This window comes from Desmodus rotundus, chromosome 9, assembly GCF_022682495.2.
Source record: "Desmodus rotundus isolate HL8 chromosome 9, HLdesRot8A.1, whole genome shotgun sequence".
In the NCBI taxonomy this organism is placed as follows: Eukaryota; Metazoa; Chordata; class Mammalia; order Chiroptera; family Phyllostomidae; genus Desmodus; species Desmodus rotundus.
In genome coordinates, this window is record NC_071395.1 from 76885292 (window position 1) to 76910006 (window position 24715).

The 24715-nt window shown below is 51.4% G+C and overlaps 1 protein-coding gene and 1 non-coding gene across 5 annotated transcripts in view; one reads left to right on the plus strand and one right to left on the minus strand.

The window, feature by feature from the left end:
- Nucleotides 1-24235, plus strand: part of SLC43A2 (solute carrier family 43 member 2) — a 45613-nt gene extending 21378 nt beyond the window's left edge. For 3 of the 4 annotated variants that reach the window (XM_045199005.2, XM_045199006.3, XM_024565183.4), the window contains exons 6-14: nucleotides 7213-7305; nucleotides 8738-8871; nucleotides 8956-9158; nucleotides 9561-9707; nucleotides 12256-12394; nucleotides 13799-13925; nucleotides 16214-16287; nucleotides 17960-18083; nucleotides 18596-24235. In XM_045199005.2, coding sequence (XP_045054940.1) covers nucleotides 7213-7305; nucleotides 8738-8871; nucleotides 8956-9158; nucleotides 9561-9707; nucleotides 12256-12394; nucleotides 13799-13925; nucleotides 16214-16287; nucleotides 17960-18083; nucleotides 18596-18757 — 1203 coding nt within the window. In that variant the 3' untranslated portion in view covers nucleotides 18758-24235. The remainder of the gene's footprint in view (nucleotides 1-7212; nucleotides 7306-8737; nucleotides 8872-8955; nucleotides 9159-9560; nucleotides 9708-12255; nucleotides 12395-13798; nucleotides 13926-16213; nucleotides 16288-17959; nucleotides 18084-18595) is intronic. The other variant, XM_053910846.1, reaches the window with a different exon arrangement.
- On the minus strand, nucleotides 5939-6010 carry LOC112308992 (small nucleolar RNA SNORD50). Its single transcript, XR_002975200.1, has one exon. It is a non-coding gene; the product is annotated as a small nucleolar RNA SNORD50 (small nucleolar RNA).
- Nucleotides 24236-24715: the final 480 nt, after the last annotated feature.

Genomic DNA, 24715 nt, shown 5'->3' on the forward strand with positions numbered 1-24715 from the left:
GAAGGGGCCTGAGGGCCAGGATGCCAGCCTCCACCCAGGCTACACATGGCATCTCCCCAAGGGCCAGGGTGTGTCCCCAGCTGGTGGGCTTGGGAAACCACAGATTTGGAATGTCAGTGCCAGGTGGCTACCCAGTGGCCCCTTCTGTCCCTGCCTGCCAGCAAGCCCAAGGGCCATCTTGGGGCCCCTGGGTAGAGAGACATCTGAGAGGGGCTCTCCTTGGGAGGGCAGCCCATCCCCACCACAGGAGTCACCACTCTGAGTACTCTTGTCCAGTAGCCTTGCTCTGTGGCCAGAACTCCAGGGGAGGGGCCATCTGCAGCTGCTGGTTTCCCCTCTAGGAAGGTCACATAGCTGGGCCTGTTTACTGTGCAGCTTAGGGGCTGAGAGAATGAGTCACCAACTGCATCCCCATGTGAGGGAGCACAGCCCAGCCAGCATGGAGGGCAGCTTCTGCTCAGCTGAGCCCACTGCAGCCCTGCCTGCTCAGGCCCCAGGGATGGTGGTGGGAAGCACCCAGAGCTGGGGGGTGGGGCCTGCACTCCCCACCTGTGAGTGCAGCTACTCCCGAGTCAGGAAGCAGCCTCTGCTGAGTGTTTTCCCCTGGCATCTGTCATTGCAGCACAGCTCTGGCTTCCTACTTGGCAGCAGGGCTGGCTCTTCCCCTCCCCTCCACCCACCTGCCCTTGAGGCCCACCCTGGAGTGCTCTGCTCGGTACTCAGCCATCACTCCATCACCAGGCTTCTGAGTAGCCATTATGTACTCAGAACAGCAGAGGCAAGCAGAGGCAGAGGAGGGAGAGAAAAAGGGAGGAGAGTCACAGGAAGACGAAACAGGAGAGTCCACTTGATGGTGTGGTCCAGGACCATGGAAGGTCAGCCAAGGATGGCCGAGGGGAGGGGGCAGATGGGTCTACAAGGAGCATCTGGGCCCTGGCTGGGTGGCTCAGTTGGTCAGAACATTGTCCCCATACACCAGAGTTGCAGGTTCGATCTCCAGTCAGGGCACATATAAGAATCAACCAGTGAATGCATCAATAAGTGGAACAACAAATCAATGTTTTTATCTCTCTCTTTCTCTCTCCCATTCTCCCTCCCACTTTTCCTCTCTAAAATCAGTAAAAAAAAATTTTTTTTTAAATAGAAGGAGCATTAGAGGGATGTAAGAAATCTCTAGTAGGGAGAGCAGACAGAATGCTTAACAAGGAACATAGGGAGGCATGAGAGATGAGGGTCATCACTTTGACGTCCCACTGAAGTGTGTACTTGGGAGGTTTCCAAGGGACATGGTAGCCCAGAGGTTGTGCATGTAAGCTTCCTGCCTTGGATCCCAAATTTGACCCTTACCAAATTGGGGGTGTCTCTTAACTTTTCTAATCCTAAAGTTTTGTACCCGTTAAGTGAGGGTGGTAAATGACACCTACCTCATTAAGGTTGTTTTGAGGGTTTTTAAGATAAAGTGCAGAGTAGGTATTACAGATAATTGCTGTTGTAATAATTGTTATAATAATACATTATTATATTAATATAATCATGCTATATTATTATATATCATCACTTAATAATAAAGCGAATCCTTCAATCAAGCTGCTCCTGGGCGCAGCAAGTGGGGGAAATTTCTGGCAGGTGTGACAGCTTTGGGAGGCAGAAGGGAAGGAAGTGGCTTAAAGGATCACACAATTAGTATCAACATTTTAAAAATAATTAGTATCCACAGGGAAACCCTCTCTTCTCTTGTGCTTGTTATTTTTTTGTGACCACTGTTGCCAGGATGTTGATGCTTTGGGTATCATTGGTCAGGGTCCTCCCTGACGTTCCCTTCAGAGAGATTTCATCTGACATAAATGCTGGGAGCTGAAACACACTTTGACTGCCTATTTCAGCACTTCTGTTGGTCAAAAAACACCATGGCTAAGAAGTTAAATTACAAACTGGGAAAGCATACCTACAGTACGTGAACAAACTGACTGTCTTGATATATAAAGAGCTTATTCTAAATCTATATAAAAAGGTAACATCCTCATAGGAACAAAGGACAAATGAGGACTATAAATTACTCGTTTTAAAAATTGTAGAAAAATGGTCAAAATCGTTAGTAATTATATTATGTTTTTTCAATTTCTTTTTTTTTACTCATGGGAAGTTTAGGGTTGTTTTTTTTTTTTTAAGATTGTATTTACTTATTTTTAGAGAGGGGAAGTGGGGGAGAATGAGAGGGAAAGAAACAATGTGTGGTTGCCACTTGAGTGCCCCCTGCTGGAGATCTGGTCCGCAACCCAGGGATGTGCCCTGACTGGGAATCAAACCAGTAACCCTTTGGTTTGCAGTCCAGCACCCAATCCACTGAGCCACACCAGCCAGGGTGGAAAGTTCAAATGTACCTGGCATTGGAGAGCACAGTATAATGAAGCACACACTTGCACCTTCAGCAATTATCAACTCATGGCCACTTTTGCTTCCTTTCTACCTCCACCCACCATCCAGATTATTTGGAAGCAAATATCAGTCACTAATTCATTTCATTCATGTACACAAAGAAATAGATTTTGTATCACCAGGATGTTGGTGAAGTGGCAAATATTAAAAATAATGATAATGCACAATGTCGGAATAGCTAGTGACCTAGACGCTCTGCTGTGCCGCTGGTGGGTCTGTGGATTGGTGTGAATTTTCTAGAAGCAGTTTGGCACAGAGCATGACAGAACTTAAAGATGTGCATTCCCTTTGTCTAATGGTTCTACTTTTGGGACTTTACCTTAAAGAAATAATAGCTGTGTGCACACGCAGGGTCCAGTAGAAGTAACGCCTGTTTTGAGTGTGGTGGGTAGGGTAATAATATGGATGTAATAATTTATAGTTGTAATGTGAACATTTCACCTAAAATGTCATATGGTGTGCTAGAGTGTGATACCGTGTTATAGAATTACATGCTTATGATTTTGTAATTAAAAGGGGCGCTATTTGTGCCAGACCCGGTATGTTTATCTTCAAGGATGTTCATTGAAATGTTGTTTATGATAAAAGCGAAAAAGGAACAGAGGTCCAGCAGCAGAGAAATGCATAGATTATGAAACATCCAGATAAGGAAATACCAGATAGTCATTATGGAGTACGTTGAAGATGAACTCTAAGTTAGAAAACATTTGTAATATATTAAGGAAAAAAAGAAAAAGTTTATAAAACCATCTGTAGCACCCTGACTGGTATGGCTCAGTGGGTTGGGCTTCATCCTATAAAGCAAAAGGTCAGTGGTTCGATTCCTGGTGAGGGCACATGCCTGGGCTGCGGGTTCCATTTCTGGGTGGGGCGTGTATGAGAGGCAACCCATCAATGGGTGTTTCTCTCTTCCCCTCTTTCTAAAATAAATAAATAAACAAACAAATAAAATCTTTTAAAAGACACAAAACTTAACCAAAAAAAACCCATTGTAGCATATGATCCCAATTTTGTTACAAAGTTATAGGTATTTATAGGAAAAAGATTAAAGGGAAATATATCGAAGTGGTAGTGTGGCTATGTCAGGGTGGTTTTTATTTTATTCTTTATGTGTACTTTATTTCAGATGTTTTACAATGGGTGTACACTGCTTTTCTAATCAGGAAAAAGAATCACAACCTAAAATACAGGGTGTTGGTGTTGGTGTTGGTGTTGGTGTTGGTGTTGGTGGGAATGCTGTCTGGTAGGTTTGCCCCGAGGCTCTGTGCTCCCCCAGGAATAGCCCTGCTGACCAAAATAGTGTGTTGGGAAGGAGAATGTTCTTGGTGTTGCTGATAACATTCTAGGCCGGGAGAGGTAGGGCAGCAAGGAAGGCAGCCGGAAGGCTACTGCCTTTTTCCAGACATGGGGATGGGGGTCTCATCCAGGGGCAGGTGGAAAGTCAGCTCTTCTCCCAGCTGCCCTGTCCTGAATCACGTTCTGGGGAGATGACTCCAGAAGATCAGATCAGAGGTGCTTGTCGGCCGCAAACCCGTGGTGTTCTGTTGGGCTCGATCCTGGATTAGGGTTAGGGCAAGCCTGAGCTTAAGGAAAGAGGGACAGGGCTAGTAGCAAGCTGTCTGCCTCTCTGGAGTATTCCCTAGCCCTGTTGAAAAGTTGGGGGCAATCTTTGCGCAAAGGTGACTGCAACAGCAAAAGTGTTTCCCTGGCTTGAGTCTGCACCGGGTGGACTTTGCTACACCGGGCTCTTGTCCTCCATCTGCTCTTCCAGTCGGGCTCTGAGTCCCCTTTGATCCTCTCTTCCTTCACCTGCCCTGGCTGAAGTGGCATTCCAGGCAGGAACAGTTACCCGCTTCCACACAAGCAGAACTAGTCTTTGGATTCTCCCCGGGGCTAATTTGGCCCCAGAGATGCCTTTCCCACAAGGCTGCCCTGCTGTAGTAGCCAGCATGGAGAAGCCCAAATATGTGAGCTCGGGAACCAAGGCATGTCCTGTGAATCACAGCATACCTGGGAGGCAGGTGTGCAGAGAGTAAGAGTGGGTGTCTTTAGTGCTCACCTGGGTGTGACTTGGCACACACGAGCACCACACATTTCCTCTCTCTCCTGTTGTGGGGATTTCCATCTGCTCCTTGTCCTCCTCTGACCCTCTCTAAGAAGCTGAGTGGACAGAGGATCCACTCTTGTTGAGGGGAAGAGCTCTTTGTGTGCTGGGAAATCTTGGAGGAGCCCGGATGGCCACCCTGGCCTCGTATTATACACTATGGACTTACTCTTGTTCCTTTTAAATTCCGGGGTCTAGTTCTAGGGAGAAGACTCCAGAAGATCAGATCAGAGTTGCGTGTTGGCCCCAAACCCCTGTTGTTCAATTGGCCTCTGCCTGGGTTAGGGTTAGGGCAAGCCTGAGCTTAAGGATAAAGGAAAGGCTAGCTAGCAAGCTGGTTTTTAACAGTGATATTGAGACATGGTTCACATGCCGTGTAATTCACCTAAAGGATACAATTCACTGATTTTTATTGTAATCATAGAGGTGTGCAATCATCACCATAATCAATTATATCGCTCCAAACAGAAACCCTGTACTTGTTAGGATCTCTTCCCCATTTACTCCCGGCTTCCTCTACCCCAGCCCGCGGCAACTGCTCATCTGTTCTCTGTCTCCATGGATTTGCCTGTACCGGACACTTCATATAAATGGAATCATACCATATGTGGCTTTTGTGACTGGCTTCTTTCACGTCGCGTGTTTTCAAGGTTCACCCGTGTTGCGCTGTGCGTCAGTACTTCGTTTGCTTTTATGGTGGATAATACTCTGTTGTGTATACACCACATTTTGTTCACCCGTTCATCCACTGATGGACATTGAGGTTGTTTCCACTTTGGGGATGTCATGAATAGTGCTGCTGCAAACATTCATGTGCGAGTTTTTCCGTGGACAGTGTTTTCGTGTCTCTTGGATATACACCTAGGAGTGGAACGACTGGGTCACATGATATCTCTGGGTTTAACTATTTGAGGAACCGCCAGACCGTTTTCCAGAGCGGCTGCCGCGTTCCACATTCCCACCAGTACTGTGAGGGTTCCGATTCCTTTATATCTTCCGAATGTTTGTTATTACGTGGTTTTTAAAAATTATAAATGAATTATAGATCCGTTGTAGTTTGAATTTGCATTTCCCTAGGATTAATGATATTGAGTGTATTTTCATGAACTTATAGTCCATTTTTTTGTTTTTTGGAGAAATGTCTATTCAGATCTTTTGCCCATTTTACAAATAGGTTATTTACCTTTTTGTTATTGAGTCGTGGGGGTTCTTTACATATTCCAGGTACAAGTCCCTTGTCACATGTGCAACTTGTAAAACTTTTCTGTGCCTGCTTTCTCACCTTCTTGATGGTGTCCTGTAATGCACAAAAGGTTTTGTTTTATTTATTATTTTTTAGCAACATCAGAACTTATTGAAAATTTATTTTAAAAAATGTTATTGTCCTTAAAATGGTCAATCTCAGAAACCAGATTCATATTAACTTTTTTCACGAGAAAATTTAGGTTCAGGATAGGATCATCACAGATTTAAAGCACAAAAGTTTTAAATTTAGATGATGTCCCTCACTCATTTTTTCCCCAGTTTTATTGAGATGTAATTACATAACACATTGTATTAGTTACCACATGATGATTTGATATATGCCTTACTCATATTTAATTGTGGGCAAAATAGGCAGAACTGGTGAGGAGCAGGTGTGTGGCCAGGTTCACACTGCTTCTGTTCAACAGCGGATCAGCCAGCAGGCGGCCATCGCATGTCCCGTGTTTGCTAGCACCCAGAGCGATCGCAGACAAACAGATTGAGTCCATATAAACAGTCTGAGTTCAGTGGAACAGGTGGCGTAGCCGTCCAGGGAGGCATCCTCAGCGCGGGGACATTGTGGTGTGGGTGGAAACCTTCCCAACATGGTTGCAGCTTCTTCTGAGGTTCTAGAGAGAAGCTCTGACTGGCTGTTGGGGAATGTACTTGGCCTCATGTCTGTTTGAATCCATGACTGCATTATCTTAGTTTACCACGTCTGGGTTTGTGTGGAATGCACTTACGGCACATGGGCCCAGAATGAGTTTATGGGAGAGGCAAAGGAGTGGCTTCGCTGGGAGGAGAGCCTGAGCCTTCTTTGCCATTGGCGTTCTCAGGTGGTTATCTCCGCGCGAAACCGTGGAAAGGGAAAGCCCTCTTTGCACTTAGGAGTTCTGAAGCAGAAATCCCTTGCCAGCCCTGAGGGAGCTGTAGAATTCTGCTTTGACACCCTCCAAAAATCTACTCTCAGAACTGAGAGCAGCTTTTGCTGACATCTAGTCCTTCTGAGATGCTGGTATTCTTATTTGTAAAAGTGACTCTCTCATTCCCAAATAGATTCTTAGGTTTACCTGGCTTGCTCCCTTTGAGGGATGCCTGAGTTTCCCACTTTGCTTGCTGGCATCTTGGTGTAACCCTGTAAAGACTGGAAGGCCCCTGGCCTGTGCTGGAGAGGAGAGGAGGGGCACCTGCCAGCCAGGAGGTCCAGCAGCTCTGTCCTTATATCTGGGGTCCAAATTGTGCATTGCACTCCTCCCTGGCCCTTATCAACCTCAGTTCCGAAAGGCAAAACTTTCAATTAGTAGTAATTACTCTCTGGACTAATTCCCCTATAAATTAGGGGAGGAGAGCAGATAAGAAAAAGTGCCTCCTTCATCCCTCCTCTGCTCTTTCTCTCAGCTGAAGTCCCCTTGCTTCTTGTCTTGCAGCTGCCCAACATGTTTGGTGACCTTCGGTCCACATTTATTGCCTTGATGATCGGGTCCTATGCCTCCTCAGCAGTCACCTTCCCAGGAATCAAGGTGAGGTGTGGCCAGCACATTTAGTTTGTACTAGTGTCAGAGCAGAGGCTTCTCCCAAGGCTCCTTCAGCCCTCTCTGAAGAGGGGTGTAACTGTGGGTGCTGGGGCTGGCCCCTCCCACCCCCCACACCAGGGAGGGGATGCACCTGGGCGCCATGGGAGGAGGAAGAGAATCCCACTGAGCCATGGGAGATGGAAGATTCAAGCATGTCACTGCAGGGTGTCACTACAGGGTGTCACTGCAGGCCACTTTGGCATTTCTGGGCGGGGTAGAGAAAGCTGGTGGGTGAGTTTGTCCCCGAGCCTGAGTCCAGCCCCAGTCTCCCCACCCCCAGGTCTGTTGTTGTCGGGCTGTTGCTTGCCACTACCCCAAGCGCTGCTCTCAGCCAAGTTGGTTCAGCTGTTTCCCTCCCAGGCAGGATTCGGAGCCCATGGAAGTCACACAGGGTCAGGATGAAGCAAACACCTCACAGTCTGTCAGCCCCAGTTCCTACTCCAAATCCTGTTGCTCCTACCAGGGCTCCAGAAGGGGCTTCTCCCTCCCCTGGCACCCGCACCAAGTAAAATCCCCTTTCCTGAGGTGTGTGGTTGGGAGCCATAGATGAGGAGGAGGAGCCACAGGTGTGGGTTGGTCACCTGGGGATCAAGGTACTTGGAGTGTCTAGAGCCAGGCATCCTGTGGACTTTTAGGGATTGTCACACTCCTGGCATGTAGAGATGCCTGTATGTGCCTCCTCCTCCTGTCTCAGTGTCTAGCTCCTGCGAGTCCCCTCCCTGGGGAGCTGGGCAGCTTCTGCCAGTACCCTGGGGACTGTTATACCGGAAATAAATTGTGATAATGACAGAAAGAGCTACCATGCTTGTGCTCAGCAGGCTTCCCCCTGCCACTGAGCACTGTACTAGGGTTACACCTGCCTAACCCCCCCACCGTACCGTGAGGACGCATCACTCTTACCCCCATTTCATGGAGAAGGAAAGGGAGATAGCCACCTCTTCATTCATCACGTGTTTTTTGCACCTATTATGGGTACTCTTCAAGGTGCTGGAGAAACATCAGTGGACAAGGCTAGCAGGTTCCTGTTCTCAGGGAGCTAAACTAACAATGGATGAGTAAATGAATCAAGATACCAGTATGCATAGCTATTCACTGTGAGCCAGTGATAGGGCAGTGATGGGGTGGTCAGGGAAGGCCTCTCTAAGGAAGTGACAGCTCGTATGAGAGGAGGTACAGGGGGCTAATGACAGGACAGGGTGAGTTGGGATAATCGGGTTACAGAGTGATGCCCAAACCCCAAAGTTGACAGGGCTGCGCCTCCTCATGCAGCTCAGCACAGGAGAACGGGTGCTGGTGACCCTGCCGCTCCCCAGCCTGGCTTCCCCGTGCTGACTCGGCCCTGGCCCTACCCCTACCCCTGCCCCGTGGTGCCTTTCAGGTCATCTACGACTTTGGGGCCTCCTTCATTACCATCCTCGTGGTCTGGGCCGGCTGCTCTGGGCTAGTTTTCCTCAACTGCTTCTTCAACTGGCCTCTGGAGCCTTTCCCAGGGCCAGAGGACATGGACTACTCGTAAGTGGTTGTGCCGGCTGTCCCCACCCCACCCTGGTTTATGGTCCCGGGCAGCACTGACAGGCACTTTCCTGTGGCCTCCAGGGTGAAGATCAAGTTCAGCTGGTTGGGCTTTGACCACAAGATCACAGGGAAGCAGTTCTACAAGCAGGTGACTACAGTGGGGCGCCGCCTCAGTGTGGGTAGCTCCATGAGGAGTGCCAAGGAGCAGGCGGCACTGCAGGAGGGCCACAAGCTGTGCCTGTCCACCATTGACCTGGAGGTGAAGTGCCAGCCAGATGCTGCAGGTACCTACCACGAGGCCCTCACCTGCCAGACCTGCCTCACCCACACACCCACACCCCCAAGACAGGAAGGGACAGAGCCAATCCAGCTCTGGAAGCCCTGGCCTGGATTGAGCACTTTCTGAGTCTTATTAATTCCCACTTCCTCCCAAAATGGCATGCAGCGCCATCCATCCTGTGTGCAGACAAGCATGCTCAGGCTCAGAGAGGGCAAGGTATTCACCCAACTTGTGTTACACAGCTGGTGACCCATCTCTAGCACCCACACCTTTAACCTCACACGGGGCCCATCATTGCATCCAGCATGGAGTGATTAAATCAGCAAATCAGCCGCCTCACCCCACGCGCCGGGCCACTGAATGGCAGAGGTGCGGCTCCTGCACACCTGTGGCCTTCTCCCCACAGCAGCTCCGTCCTTCATGCAGAGCATATTCAGCCCCATCCTGCTGCTCAGCCTCGTCACCATGTGCATCACGCAGCTGCGGCTCATCTTCTACATGGGCGCCATGAACAACATCCTCAAGTTCCTGGTCAGCGGTGACCAGGACAAAGGTTGGTGACCCCTGGACCTTGGTGCACAGCCCCATAGGGAGGCCCCCGCCCAGTGGTGGCCATCTCTCCCACCTGAGGTCGAGCCCACTGCCTAGCTGGCCGAACGGTGTTAGCCTGGGCTGGGCCAGCAGGGCCGTGAAATGACAGAGTCCAGGAGACCCATTACTCGTCAGAGCCGTTGCATCACAGTTGGCCCCGGCCACTCTTTCTTGTCCCCATCAGAGTTTCCCGGTATGGGAGGGACGGGAGGACTGAAATAACTACATGTATTTGGTGCGTGAGGCATATGTTTTTCATTGCCTGAGGGGCTGGGTGCCGTGTTTGTGAATGAAAACATTGCACAGAACAGAGTACTCCACCCGAGAGTCCATTGAAAGAGAGCCGATCAAACCTGACATCAGTAACCCCCTGGGAAACTACAGGGTTGGTGCGTGGAGAGCCCGGGTGCCCGTGGGGGTGGCGGGGGGCTGGGCCATCTCCACTGGAGACTCTGAGGCAATTGGACTGCCGCTGGGAACTGCACCCTGAACTGGAAGCAGGGCCAGAGAGATGCTTCCTCACCTGTGTAATCCAGCCGAGACTCGTCAGGTCTGGTAAACAGAACCCATAACCCACACACTGCTTTCCCAAAACAACACAAAAGGTCTGTGGCGGATTAGAGGCTTTGATTCTACAGAGAAAGTCAGTACTTCCTCAGGGCCTGAGCTGAGTCAGCGTTAGTCATCCTTAGCGGGACAAACACGTTCGGTAAACGCTTTTTATTGGCAGTCTCATTGGTGTGCAACCTTTTTGTTGGTTTAATTGTTTTTCCTTAGGGACCGTAAGGAATCAAACACGGTTTTTGAAGGAGATGAGAAATCTAGCCTTAACAACAGGGAAAGATGACAAAGGCACCCAGAAAACACTGGTTCCACTGTGAAATGTGCCCTTGCAAAATTTCCTAATGAATGCTGACATAGTAAGGCTCTATTTTTTATGGGAAAACATAACCTATTTAGCTTTGTTGCGTCCACAGGAATGCTTTCATTATATAACACTCATTAAAGTCTGTGGACCGAACTTTGGGGAAAGCTGATCTGAACACCCTCTAGTAAGAGCTCCCAGGCCCAGGGAGGTGGAAACTCTGAAGTGTGGGGAGAAGGGTCCTCACTGGCCCTTAGAAAGCACATCTCCCTGCTGCTGAGTCATGAGCTTTTACTCAGGTTCTCTGAGAAGTCCTTTGCTGTCTAAGAGGAATATTTTTTTCTAACTTTCCCACATTCAGAAAGTCAGTTTCAAGAAGTAGCGGAAGTTGGGCCAGGAAATTCCATCTGCAGCTGACAGGGCATTGGTTTTCCCCGTCCTGCTCCTGTGAGCTGTTGTGCATGACGCCCATAGCCCTGACTGTGCCCAGAGGGACAGTGTCGGGGTCAGGGAGTTGGTGGGGTGGACAGCAGACCAGCACTGGCTGGCTTGGGGAGACCTGTGGTGTCAGGTGCTTTGCTGGGAATCGGGATGGGTTGTTTGACTTCTCTTGCCCTTGGAGTGCAACTCTGACAGAGCAGTGTTCCCGAAAGGCCACGCGGCAGTGAATTCTGCCAGGTCTGCTGCACCCACGTCACTTCCCCATCTCCATCTTTGGCAAGCCACGGGCCTGATTCACCAGCCTGTCTGTGACCAAGGACTGGCTGCATGTGACTAAGGCCCCAGAAGATAGAGAAACGTCAGCGGGTGCCTGTGCTGGGCCCCCTCCCACCTCCGCTCCTAGAAGCCTGGCTGAAGCTCAGCCACCCATGGGTGCTCTGAGATTCAGGTCTAGATGGGAAATGAGGTTTTTGCTGGGCCCAGAGCTAGCTAGCCTGCCCCCATTCCCCATCTCCCTACCACAACCTTCGAAATCTCTGCAGCTGACCTTGCTCCTTTCTGCTTTCTCCCTTTGCTCTCTTGTTGCAGTCATGGCCACTGGTAAGCAGGGGGGACTGCCAGGGCACGTTGCAGTGTCCCCTCCCATCTAGTCTTTGTTCAATGAAGAAACGCCCTGCCTTGAATTGCAAACACCCATTTTAGGCAGAACTGGGGGTGGGGTGGGGTAGTCAGCTTTCAGTTTCCATTTGCCCCCCAAAATTCCATCTTAATTTTAAGGCTCTTTGAAGATTGAAGCTTGTACGTCAGAGCCCTTGTGAGCGATGCCTTTCTGGTGTATTTCTGGAAGCAGAAGACTAATGGCCAGTCTTACACAAAGCCTCCATCCCAGGCTTTGGCAATTTTGTGGTTCCCAAGTCAGAGAGACTTCTTGGAGCTTCTGGGGGAAGTCATTGTGACATACTGGATTTCATTCGCTGTTTCTTGGAAGCAAGCAGGGGATTTGGAGGAGAGAATAGGGTGCCTACTCCTTGTTCCAGCTTTGAATTCAGGGGTTAAGGTCTCTGGGCATCCCTCAAGATCTACAGTGACAAGAGGGGGTCTGGAAAGACTTCAGAAGGGCCCGTGGGGTTTAGACTTTGTCCAGTGCCTGCCCCCAGCCTTTGTCAGGAGCCCCTGCCGTGACACAGCCCTTCTTCCTTCCCAGTTAGCCTCTACACCTCCATTTTCGGTGTGCTCCAGCTGCTCTGCCTACTGACGGCCCCCATCATCGGCTACATCATGGACTGGAGGCTGAAGGAATGTGAAGATGCCTCTGAGGAGCCCGAGGAGAAAGACGCCAACCAGTGCGTAGACAGGACCCGTGCCTGGCTCTCACCCCCAGAGAAAGAAGCCCCCAAGTCTAGCGTTAGGCAGGGGCAGGATTGGGACGGGGGTAGGTTTAAAATTCAGCAGGAGAGGGGAAAGAGGGTTGTGCCAGAAGCTGATCTCCCAAGCACTTTAAGACACTTGCTCACTCAGCTCCGCACACCTTCAGGTCTATTGCCTTTGCTCCTTGACGGCAGTTCTTTGGGAGGCTGCATTTTGGGAAGTACTGAGTTACATGAAAGAAGACAGAGATGAGAGGAAGGTCTGTGTGCAGATAGTGGGTATCAAACCATTCTACCTCAGGACCGCACGCAGATCCTTAGCATGAGAAGCACCGTGGGTGGGTGATCTTAAAGCTACACTGCCTTGCCTACCAGGCTCACTCCACTCGGTGGGAGTAGCAAGTCGCTGTACCTGTAGCAGGTGTTAATAGATGTGTTCATGACTGTGAGCATTAAACCAGGTGCTGGAGCCCTGCCTTATATAAGGATTGGGCTCTTAAGATCAGAGGATGAGTTAAATGCTGTCTACTATGACTCTGCTTTAGTATAATAAGCTCCCGTTTATTTTATGTGGCCCTGTGCCAAGCACTTAATGCACAACAGCTCAGTGAGCCTCTCAGCACCTCCGTGAGGTGTGTACTAGTGTGATGCCCATTTTACAGATGGGGAAACTGAAGCTAGGAGTTCGAGGAGCTTGCCTCTGAGGCCACATGGAAGTGGTGGGCCTGAGACTCCTTGCACATCTGCCAGCACTTGGCATTCATTCTGGGATGTCATATAGTTGTCCATGGGGTGTCTGTGGGCGGTGAGACTAGAATCAGTAATAGTGGATTCACAAGGAAATAAACACAGAGAATGCTTTGTTATCTAGGTCAGGTCCTGCAGCCGAGAGGTTATTTATGCCCATTCCACTTCCATCTGCTGCATATTCGTTTCTACCTCACTCCCTCCTGCTGCCCCAATGGGAAATCCAGTCACTCCCTTATTTGGCTTATTATCTGCCTTATCTTCAGCTCTCTGTAGGACTTCAGTGAGGTTGGTGCCAATGATGAAGTGAGGCTTTGCCACACCCTAACTTGGGTACACTCTGTTCCTTCCCGCCCCGGCATTTGAGCCCAGGCTTCACTAGAGCAGCGCGGCGCACTGACGACCATCTTCTCGTGTCTGACCTCTCCGCCGAGGCTCACGCTCAGCGCCATCAGCTGGGTGCCGCAGGAGGCCGCAGTGCCGGTCTAGTCCCAGCAGTCCCTACACCACGCTTGGGTGATCTTTGAGTCATGAGCTGTCCACAAACTGTCACTCCCAGGGCCTGACTCCTTGGGAGAGCCCACCCTCCTCCAGGGAGCTCTCGGCTCCAGCATGTGCTCTGTGTCTCTGCAGAGGTGAGAAGAAGAAGCGGGACCGGCAGATCCAGAAGATCACCAACGCCATGCGGGCTTTTGCCTTCACAAACGTGCTACTCGTGGGCTTTGGGGTGACCTGCCTCATTCCCAACCTGCCCCTACAGGTGGGTGTGGGGAAAGGGAGAGGTCAGGTAGGGCAAGGGGGCAGTGAGACTAAAAGGTGCATGATGTGCCATGAAAGCCATCGTCCAAGAGAATGGTGACGCTTCCTTCACTTAATTCAGCCGGCCAACTCCCCAGCCCCTGTCATTCAGTAAGAGCCGCTCACCGGCCAGGCTTTGTGTGCTCGATCCCGGAAGGGAGCTGTAAATGACGCTGGGATAGCCTTTCATGGAAGGTCTTCCTGGTGAAGGCAGAGTCCTCTTGGCCTTCTGTGCATTTGCCTCCCACAGATACCGCCCTTATAGCATTTCCCAGAACTATGTTCGGTAGCTGTGCGGCACTTGTTTTGCATTGCTCAGACAGCTGAAATTTGATGTCCTAAGAGCCTGAGCTAATCTGGCGTTGATGGGAGCACCTGTCCCTCAGGTACAGGAGTGCCTGCAGGGTCTCTACACAGGGGAGAGTGGAAAAAGATTGTGATCCCTGGGCATCTGGGTTCAAAGCTTAATTTCATTCCACACATTTCTCATGCTTTTGAAACCTGACTTTTGGCAGAGGATGTGAGCAAGGTAGATTTTGTCACCTGTCCGGCTCCACCCTTAGGTCCATGAAAGTGTACTAGCCTCAAACCCCAAGATGGTTAATTTTGAGGGACTTGAGTGATGGCATTGCTTCCAGGTGGGTGGAGCCCGAGGTCAGATGGTATCTTGGGCCAGGTCCAGGGGGAAAGCAAGAGTCCCTTCCTTTTTACAAGTGGCCATGTGTTGAGGTACATTGAATACTCAAGCGTGCGCCACGCACGGGTACTAGCACATGAATATGTTGACGCTGTGCGTGCAGACCGGAGTAAACCGTTGGAAACTTGTCCCAGTTCCAGGCGGGAGTGTTGTGACCTCCCTGGTGTCCTCCTGGCCTCCTGGTGATTGCCCTCTGTGAGACTGACAAACTCTTGCCTGGCCACCTTGTCCAGCCGAGGGTTAGTGCTTGGTGGGGACAGTCATCTGCTTTTCATCTTTTTGTTGTTGTTGTTGTTGTTTTTTTTTTTTGAGTTCTCATGGAAAGAAAAGTTAGGAAAAAGCAACAAGGCATTTGAAGTGGAAAGGGGGAGCCTGCCCAAGTATGTCCCTGCACATTTAGGCACAGCCCTCTTTCAACACTGCAGAGAGTATCCCCTGTCCCAGGAACCGCCCACATTCCTGGGAACAGGTCCTGGCTGCTGAATAGGATGGCAGTGCTGTGTATGAAGAACAAGAAAAGGGTCATGGTGGCAAAGTGCACAACTCTCGTGCCTCTCGAATCATTAACAGGTGCTTCTCAGGACTTGCTAAGCCTGCCCGCAGCAGCCATCTTTTATTTTTACTGATTTGAGAGAAAGAGAGGGTGGGGGATGGAGAGAAGCATCAATTTTGTTGTTCCACTCACTTTTGCATTCATTGGTTGCTGCTTGTATGTACCCTGACCAGAAATTGAACCCACAACCTTGGCGTATCTGGACAATGCTCTAACCAGCTGAGCTACCCCACCAGGGCTAACAGCAGCCTTCCTAAAAAGCAGAGCTTTCCACCCTGGCTGGTATGGCTCAGTTGGTTGGAGCATCGTCCTGTAAACCAAAAAAAAGGTCTTAGGTTCAGTTGCCATTCAGGGCACATTCCTGGGTTGCAGGTTTGGTCCCCATTCATGGCATGTGTGGGAGGCAACTGATCAATGTTTCTCTCCCTCTCTCTCTCTCTCCCCCCCCTTCCCCTTTCTCTGGTGTGTGGGGGGAAGCAGAGCTTTCGTAGGGATGTTAGGGTCTGAGTGATGAGCCAGGGAGACCTCAGGGCACAGTCCTCGGGTCAGCAATAGCAGGGGAGAGGGGCCGATTTTTAGCATTTGCCAATTTCCCTGGTATAAGTGCTCTCACTATAGCTGATTTCAGTCACTATGCTGTCACCAATTGTGGAGTTGGAAAGAGAATCCCAGTAACACACCATCTTAGGGGATTTCCACCATACAAAAACCTTAAGAACACAGATAATAGTAAAAGGTAGTAAAGTAATTGGTAAGTGGTAAGTTTTCAGTATTCATTACCTTTGTTTTTAATATAACTTAATTGTAAGTTTATAGAATCCATGTTTTCATAATGACTGTGTTTAACAACTGGCTCACAAAGTTCCTGGGATTTCAGGGATTGGCCCTGCAGAGCTGGTGCGAGTGAACTCGCTGTTGTAGTGCTCCCGTTGCTGAGACCCCAGGCACTGGCCTGGGGGGCCCTCCCAGTCTTCTGCTCACTCTCCGTTCTCTTCCTCAGATCCTCTCCTTCATCCTGCACACAGTTGTGCGGGGATTCATCCACTCGGCCATTGGGGGCCTGTATGCTGCAGTGTAAGTGCTAAGTCCTCGTGGCTGTGGGGGGGCTGGTGACAGAGGGCAAGGGGATGACTTAAGGGAGGTTTGTGGAGGGACTGAGGTCCTGAGGGGGGCCAGCCTGCCCCATCATGTTCTTGCATCAAGGACAGGTAGCAGGGCTTCTGTTGGGTGTGTCAGGGGAAGGCCATACCTGGCGGGAGGTGGGTCAGTGGGCAGACAGTTGGGTGCCCACAAGTCCCGGCATTTAACACGAAGTCAGTTCTCTCGGTCAGAGGCAGTGCCCCCGTGCACCTCATACTGCCTCGAGGGTTGCTGCTCCACTGAGTCCTGGGCTGCCTCTGCTTGCTCAAGGGAAGGGCAGGGGTGCGTTCTGGCTGCCCACAGCTCAATGTTGACGTTCAAATGGCCCTCAACAGGAGCAGGGGCAATTGAGTAACTGAGCCCAGAATGTATCAGTTCTCACCCAGAATCTTTTCACTTAAAAAAAAAAACCCACAGCATTTTATTTCTTTATTTATTTTTAGAGAGGTACAGGGAGGGAGAGGGAGAAACATCAGTGTGTAGTTGTCTCTCTCGTGCCCCCTACTGGGGACCTGGCCTACAACCCAGGCTTGTGCCCTGACTGGGAACCCGTGGTGACCCTTTAGTTCTCAGGCTGGCACTCAGTCCACTGAGCCGCACCAGCCAGGGCTCACCCAGAATCTTGTAGGGTCTGCCTCTACCCACAGCCTTCTCAGGCCTTGCCTAAAATAAACCCTGCCTCCTTTTCCAAGAGGCCACGCATACATAAGGAATCACAGTGTTCTTCCTCCTTTGGGGCTTGGCTCAAAAGTTGGAACCCATGCCCCAGCACCGTGTCTCAGTTAGTTGGAGCATCGTCCCATACACCAATAGGTTTCAGGTTCGATTACCAGTCAGGGGACACATACATACGTTGCTGGTTCAGTCCCCTGTCCTGGATAGGCTTGGGATGTTTCTCTCTCTCTCCATTCCTCTCTAAAATCAATAAATACATTCTCGGGTGAGGAGTAAAGAAAAAAGTTGGAACCCAAATACCATCCCCTGTCTCTCTCTGACCAAAGACCAGATTGTTCACTGCTGGGACTGACCCCCTTCCCTCCTCTGGGGCCCTGAAGCCTAATGTTTTATAAGTTTTTGCCAGAACTCTGTCCCCCTCTCAACAGCACTGCATGGGGGTCATTCCAGGTCTGCATGTCCCCCACCCACTCAGGCCTGGAGGAAGTGGTGGCTGCCCTGGCAGGGTCTGAGGGAGGCTGCTGAAAGCTCCGATACTGCGTTTCCATGATTACACAATGCTCCTCTAGATGAGGGCACGGCAGAGCCAGGCCCAGCCTCCATCCTGCTCCCCGGGCCTGTTTCCCAAGCTGCAGATTCCTGCTGGCACCACACTTTGCACTCGGCTCAGCCAGACACCCACGGGCCTAGGACACACCTGCACAGGGTGGGGTCCTCCCCAGAGTCTGGGGCCTCAGGTTGGTCCAGGAGAGAAATTCACTCTGCACCTGCTCAGCAGAAAGCAACCTGAAGGCGGTTGCCCCGCTGTTCTCTGAGGCTCCTCCTGCCTCCTCTCTGGCACCAGCGCACCTGGGGCCAGGCTGGGGCTGAGGAACATTTGGAAGGCCTGAGAGTGGCACCTTCGGTGACATGTTCTCTGTTGCCCTGGCAGGTACCCCTCCACCCAGTTTGGCAGCCTCACAGGACTACAGTCTTTGGTCAGTGCCCTCTTCGCTCTCCTGCAGCAGCCCCTGTTTCTGGCCATGATGGGTCCCCTCCAAGGAGATCCTCTGTGGGTAAGAAGGGCCAGGGGACAGTGGGTGACAGGCATCTGCCCCTCTCTGCTGAGTGGGAGCTGAGAGGCATTTCTCTGCGGCTTGCAGAGTTCTGAGAACAAGCAGTTTGGGAACTTCGATTAAGATCAAATCAGGGTCACCTTCTGAGTGGTAGCAGGGCAGGAGGAGAAAAGTTTCCTTTGTAGACCTGATTTTGAGATAAATAGAATCTAGTGGCTGTCCCTGCCCCTCTGCAGATTCAGATCAGTAGGTGTGAGGTCAGGGGCTCGGGGCAGTGGCGGAGGGCAGGCCCTGAGGGTTGCCGGCAGCCTGCAGACAACTGGGGAATCCGGCACTGGAATGCAGCCCTCCAGCCTCTTGGACATTCTGGTTTCAGTTTTCCCTTTCGCCTCCTGTGGCCTCCCCTTTCCCAAGCCTGAGTGTGAGGAAGGGTCTTGAATTGGGCTCTGCAAAAGACCACAGCCCTGGTCCCCTGCCCCATGTGATGGCAACTTTCATCCCTGCCACCCCAGGTGAATGTGGGGCTGCTCGTCCTGAGCATGTTGGGGTTCTGCCTTCCCCTCTACCTCATCTGCTACCGGCGCCGGCTGGAGAGGCAGCTGCAGCAGAAGAGGGAAAATGACAAGCTTTTCCTCAAGCTCAACGGCTCATCCAACCAGGAGGCTTTCGTGTAGTGCTCAAAACCTCAGAACTGTGGCTTCCTGCCCCTGCTTCAGTGACTCACCAGTGTCCTCCTCCCCACCCCAGAGGACCTCCACGCACCCCCAGGAACCTCTCCTTCACCATGTTGGAGTCCATGCCCCCTCCCAGGGTCTTGGTCCTGCCTTGGAGCTCTGCTGTGGAAGGACCAGAGAGGGCCTGGATGTGTGATTTTCCTACTGCTGGAAGCAGGGGCTGCCCGGGGCTTTGCCTAGCTACCTTTGAAGGCCTCTGGAGCCTTGAGGCTCCATGGTGCCTGCAAGAGGAGCCAGGAGGACCCCTAACAGGCAGGCTCTCTCCCTTAAGTGTCTGGATTCTGCCTCTTGCCAAAGCAGAGGGGTCTGCCATTCACTGTCTACCACCTACCCCTCGGCTGCATGCCCACCAACCACACCTGCCTGAGGACAAAGGCTTGCCCTGTCTGCACCAGCTCGCCTGGCCCCTCATCTCCTCCCCTGGTCAGTCTGAGGCTGCCTGAGGAAGGAAGGACCCGCTTCCTGTTGTTGGTGCTAACTCCTTTGTAATTCCAGCCCCATGTTGCCTGTCCCTAGTCTGTCCTCCCATTAGAGGCCTGTGGGGGAGCCCCCCTGGCTTACAGCTTGGGGAGGGGATGGAAGGCTGGATGGTCATACCAGGCTCAGAAGCTGGAGACAAAGGTGATCAGCAGTCCCTAACCACATCCTTCAGGACCTAAGTGGAGAACAAGCTTCCACTGCCACCCTTCATCAGTCTGTGACCTTAAGGGAATGAAAGGGACACCAACAGGGCACCCCCCCACACACACACACAGCTATTTTTGTGGGGGTGGAAGTGAGACTGACTGAAAGACGTGGAAGTCTAGGCCTGATGGTAGGTATGTGAAGGGCCTAGGGGTGCGTGCATGCGTGGGTGTGTACGTGTGAGAGAGGTGTGTGGGATGGTGGTAGGGTGTGGGCCCTGGGTATCTGCTCTCATTCTTCCAGAGCTGAGTGCGGAGAGGAAGGCCAGGTCTGCAGCTGAGGGAGTGCCAGGGAGCCAGCCTGCCTGGTCCGGAAGCTTGTCAGAGGCTGTGGAGCCACAGTGCCCCCTGCTGGCAGACTCCCTAAGGGCCCTGGCGCTGTTTACAAGGGAGCAGATGCCCTTCCTTGGCCAGATGGGCCTGATTTACCAATCCACCCAACCAGGACTTACCCCAGAAATGGGTCTGGGACTTCCTGGGGGGTGGAGAGGGCTGGATGGATTTTTAGGTTTATGGTTTTGTGGGGTTTTTTCATTTTAAATTTTATCAGACTCCTTTTTATAAAGCAATAAGTCAGTCCATTTTCCTCCTGTTAAGGGTTGCCCCTACTAGCCTATCAGTTAAGGTCTACATGTGCCTGTTTTGAGCTTGAGGAGAAAAGGCAAGACAATTGTAAAACTGTACACCTGAAACCTATATAATTTTATTAACCAATGGCACCCCAATAAATTCAATTAAAAATTGAAATGAAAAGACAAGATTGTCTGACCCTAGTCCCTGTTGTACCCAGCTGCTGACAATCTCTCTGGATGATTGTCAGCTTGGGAGGGGAAGGGCCAGGAAAAGAGCTCCCATCACCCCCAAACAAATTGGGTTTGTGCAGGCATCATCAAAGTGTGGATCACCCCCCTCCTCTGCTGCTTCTCCCAGCCAAACAGGCTGACCCTGACCCCCTTTTATTCCTGCTCGGATTTCCTGTCACTGGTCAACTATCCTGAAGGTTCCTCCTGAGTTCAAGACACAGGGCCATCCCAGGAGAGCTTCACACTCAAAGAGGCAGAGGCAGACTGTGGTGGGGGCAGTAGACAAAGAACAGGAAGGGGCAGGTCCAGGCCCAAATTCCAGTTCTGTGTCAACAGCTGGGCACCTTGAACACGTCTAATCTCCCTAGGCTTCAGTCCACTCAAACACTAAAAAAACAAAAATTTGTTTAAAACATTTTTTGGGAATTTTTCTAAGATTTTGTTTGAGCCAAAACTGCCAACAATTGCCAGGAAGCAACATCTCAAATGCTTCTACAACATTTTTTAAAAAGAGAACAAGAGCAAAATTTCCCAAACCTTTCCTCCAAACGCTAGTTATGTGAGGTTTAATGGTTATTCTAATTTTTTTTTTAATTTTTGTAGTCAAATTTGGGAAATGCTGAGTTAAAGTCAAGCATGTTTCTTTGTTATTTTAAATTTTTTTCATCACCCAAGGACATTTTGTTTTTCATCACTTTTAGAGAAAAAAACATCAGTTAGCTGCTTCCCGTATGCACCCGGACCAGGGGTCAAACCCTCAACCTTTTGGTTACAGGACGATGCACCAGCCCACTGAGCCGCATTGGCCAGGGCCAAGCGTGTTTCTTTGCAGCAAGCACTTGCAGCACTTTTCGGCATGCTCAGGGATTTTGTGGCCCTCCAAGGAGTGAGGCATGCTGTGGAGGAATGGTGGTGACAGAGAGCTGTCCTCGACGTGTGGCCCAGTGGAGTTCCTCGGTGCTTGTTGCACATGTGGATTCCAGGTCTTGCCTTTGACCGAGAGGGAATCTGGAGCCTGTATTTTGCTTAGCCCTCCTTCCCCCAAAGTTTGAGACCACTGACAGAGGAGTACGATCTGGGGAAATGTGGACTAGCAGGGGCCCTCCCAGCTAGGAAAACATTGAGGTTACAGACAAGGCCTGTGCTGCCCCCAGCAGCACCTGAAGTAGGAGCTGCTGCCTCTCTCCCACCCACCTGCAGGGTGTGGGCACTTTGTGGAAAGAAGCAGGCATTGACAAACGAGTTCAGGGTGGAAATCAGCCTAGGGCCCACGGTGTGTGGGAATTACAGGTGTGGGAGTGGGAGCAGGGTACCAGATGGGTTGGCTACCACCTGCACCCCCTTCTGGGGTCAGTCATTCTGCTCTGACTAGACAGAGTTGATGGGTTACATGTTTTCCATTTAGTATCATTGAATCATGATAAATCCAAGAATTAAAAAGGTACTATCGTTTCTAGTTTACAGTTAGATGAACTGAGGCCCAGGGAGGTGGAGTAATTAGCTCAAAATTGGAGCCAGGACTTGATTATGGGTTTCAACATCATTGGAGCCACCAAAGAAAGCCCTCAAGACCAGGACATTCCTTTTGGAGCCATAGCTCCAGGGTCCACCTGGCTTTGGGAGCCGGGAGGCGACAGCTTGAGGAAGGGAAACAAAGCCAGGCACCACTTACTTGGAGCCAAGAGATTCCTCTGAAAATGGTTTGACCTCTACTTGGTAGTCGTCTTGGCCCTGAAGGCAGATGGATTCTTGAGAAAGCAGTTCTCCGGTCAGCCCAACCCTTGAGAGGAATGCCCTTCAATGAGAAAGGGCCTGTGGGCTGGTCAAAGGCAGCAGCACCCAGTGGCCACAGCCCTCCGTCTTCCTCTTTGTCCTTAGGCTGCTGGTGGGAAGGGGCAGGAAGTGATGCCTGGCCAGTGGTTTCAGTCAGAGTGAGGAAGGGCGCTGGGCCAGTCTCAGAGGCATTGACAAGATCCCCTCCCTTCTCTAGTCCCCTAGACTCAGGTCTAGCCGTTCCTCTGTTGGCTTCCTCCAGACCCTCCTGGCCTCTGCCTGCGGCTCCTGCTGCCTGGACCTGTGCTAGGGAAGGTCCCAACCCTCCCAAAGGCCGCAGGTAGGGTTGCAGGTGCCTTTCTGTTTTGCTCCGTCTCCATTCCCCTCTTGTATGCAGTGTCAACCTGGTCCAAACAACTTCCCCTCTTGTATGCAGTATCAACCTGGTCCAAACAACTTCCACTAAGCCCTCCTCGTCTTCCCCTAGGGCTGTGCAGTCCGTGGGTGGCTCCCACTGCCCTGGGCCCCAGGGACACCGAAAATGGGGGGATATCCAGTGTTCGGGGTCCGTGTGCAGGCCTCTCCCAGACAGTAGCAGAAACACATTCAGCCCAGCGAAGTTTTTGATGTACTTGCATATCAGCCTGCGAGCAGAATTTGAGCAGATAAGCGCCTGGGGTGGTTGATGGGCTGTGGGGTCAGGCTGGGGGCATCCTGTGGTGAGGGGCTTCAGTCAGCTCTGAGAAGGCTCGACTGGATTTTCAGGGGCTGGTTTGGCAACAGCGCCCTCTAGAGGTTAAAACAATGGGTTCTCATGGGCTCTTGGGGGCAGTATCTGTTCCAATCACCAGAGACCCGACTCGGGCAGTAGCCCATTTTCCCCAATACAGATTGTGGGATTATGAGGCTAAGGAGCCCAGGCCCCCAAAGTGAGGAGCTGGTTTTTCACAGGCTGCAGCCCTCCCCTGGACTGGGGGTCAGGGAGAGCAGGCAGGCTCATGAGCCCACTTGCTCCTATGTCCTAACTCGCCCCAATCCCTGGAACGAGGGTGGAGCGTCCCGAGTCTCATGAAGGAGAAGCAGCATCTTCCAGGGAGTAGCCTGCCAGCACGGGGCTGCCACCTGTGTTCCTTCATCTCTGTGGGCAGTGTGTCCACGGCTCTGAAGAGACTCACTTTCAGCCTCCTGGGTGGATCCAAGACTGCACTGGGGCCCCTGGCAGCTCCCAGCCCCACCACACATACCACATCAGTGACCTTAGGCAAGTCTTGAGCCTCAGTTTCCTTATCTGTAAAGTGGAGATAACACGCTCACTATGAGTCTGGGTAAACACAGAGGTAAGTCATTTGCACAGTAGTATTCTTGGCACTTAATAGGCACTTAACAGGTGACAGCATTATTTGTATGACTCTGGAAGAGTACAGGTAGCACAGGAAACGAGGGCCACCCCCCTCCTCTATTTCCTCCCCGCCCCCGGGGTAATAGGACCCCTACTTCAGGCAGCTCTGAGCAGGACAGACTTGTAGCCAAGGAAAGGAAGTGGGGTCTGTTTCTGCCGACTCGCTCAGAACCTCTCTTCAAGCAAAAAGCCTTGAGAAGTGGCCCCTTGTTCACTTTTATGTCTTTCACATTTTGGTAAGAGACTTGGCCAAAAGCTGCTCCAGGCAATCTCTAGATGGTAAAGACCCAGGCATCGGACAGGTGTGTGTTGGGGTGGGGGTGACGCAGATCACAGCATGTAGGCAGCGCCTCCAGACCACCTCCCTGTAAAATGGCTTGGCTGTGCCTGTGTGTGCGCGTGGGGGCATGCGTGAGTGCTTGTGTTGAGGTATGATGTGTTCTGAGCATGTCAGGCGTGAGCGTGTTGAGAGCAGTCCGTGTGCCTCTCTACCTGGGCGGAGAAGAGGGAAAGGGTCTTGCCCCTCTCGGTCCCTTCCTGTTGCTGGAAGGACTGAGACAGGCCCCCTCCAAGGACCCAGAGCAGACCCTTGGAGTTGTGCTGGAACGGTTCACCTGTTCTCTGTGTTACCCAGGGTCAGTACAGTGTCACCACCTGGTGGCTGACCCTGACTCTTCCTGCCCCTTTGCTCTTTTTAGCCCCTGGCTTACTTCCTGGCACACATAAGCACTCAATAAATGTATGCTGAGAATGACAAGAACTGCTTCCTCCTCAGCTCCTGTGTCTCTTTCTCCCAAAGTTGCACATTCCTTTGCTCAGATTCCCTATAACTTACCCAAAACATGCTCCGTGGCCCCCACCCCTCCCTCGTGCTGCATCCACTAGGCCCAGCTCTGCTGCTGTGGCGGGTTGAAGAGGTGGGGGAGGGATCAGAGGGGGCATCTTGGGTGGAAAGACAGGGCTGTTGGTGAATTTTGGCTCTAGGGGAGGGAGTGCATCCTTGCCCCTTCTCTTTTGTCCAGAGGCAGTGGTCATTGGCCTCACTGCAACCTCACAGAATTCCCATCAAGCCGGCATCGGCCCTGGTCAATGGCTGCAGGAAGTGGAGACCAACTGCCCTCCCCCAGAGAAGCCCTAGGGAAAGCCTCACCACCAGGGAGGGGAGGGGGGTGGCCTGATTGAGACCTGGCCCCTGGCACTGCTGGGGTGGAGGAGGCTTGAGGCCCAGGGGTGGGATGTG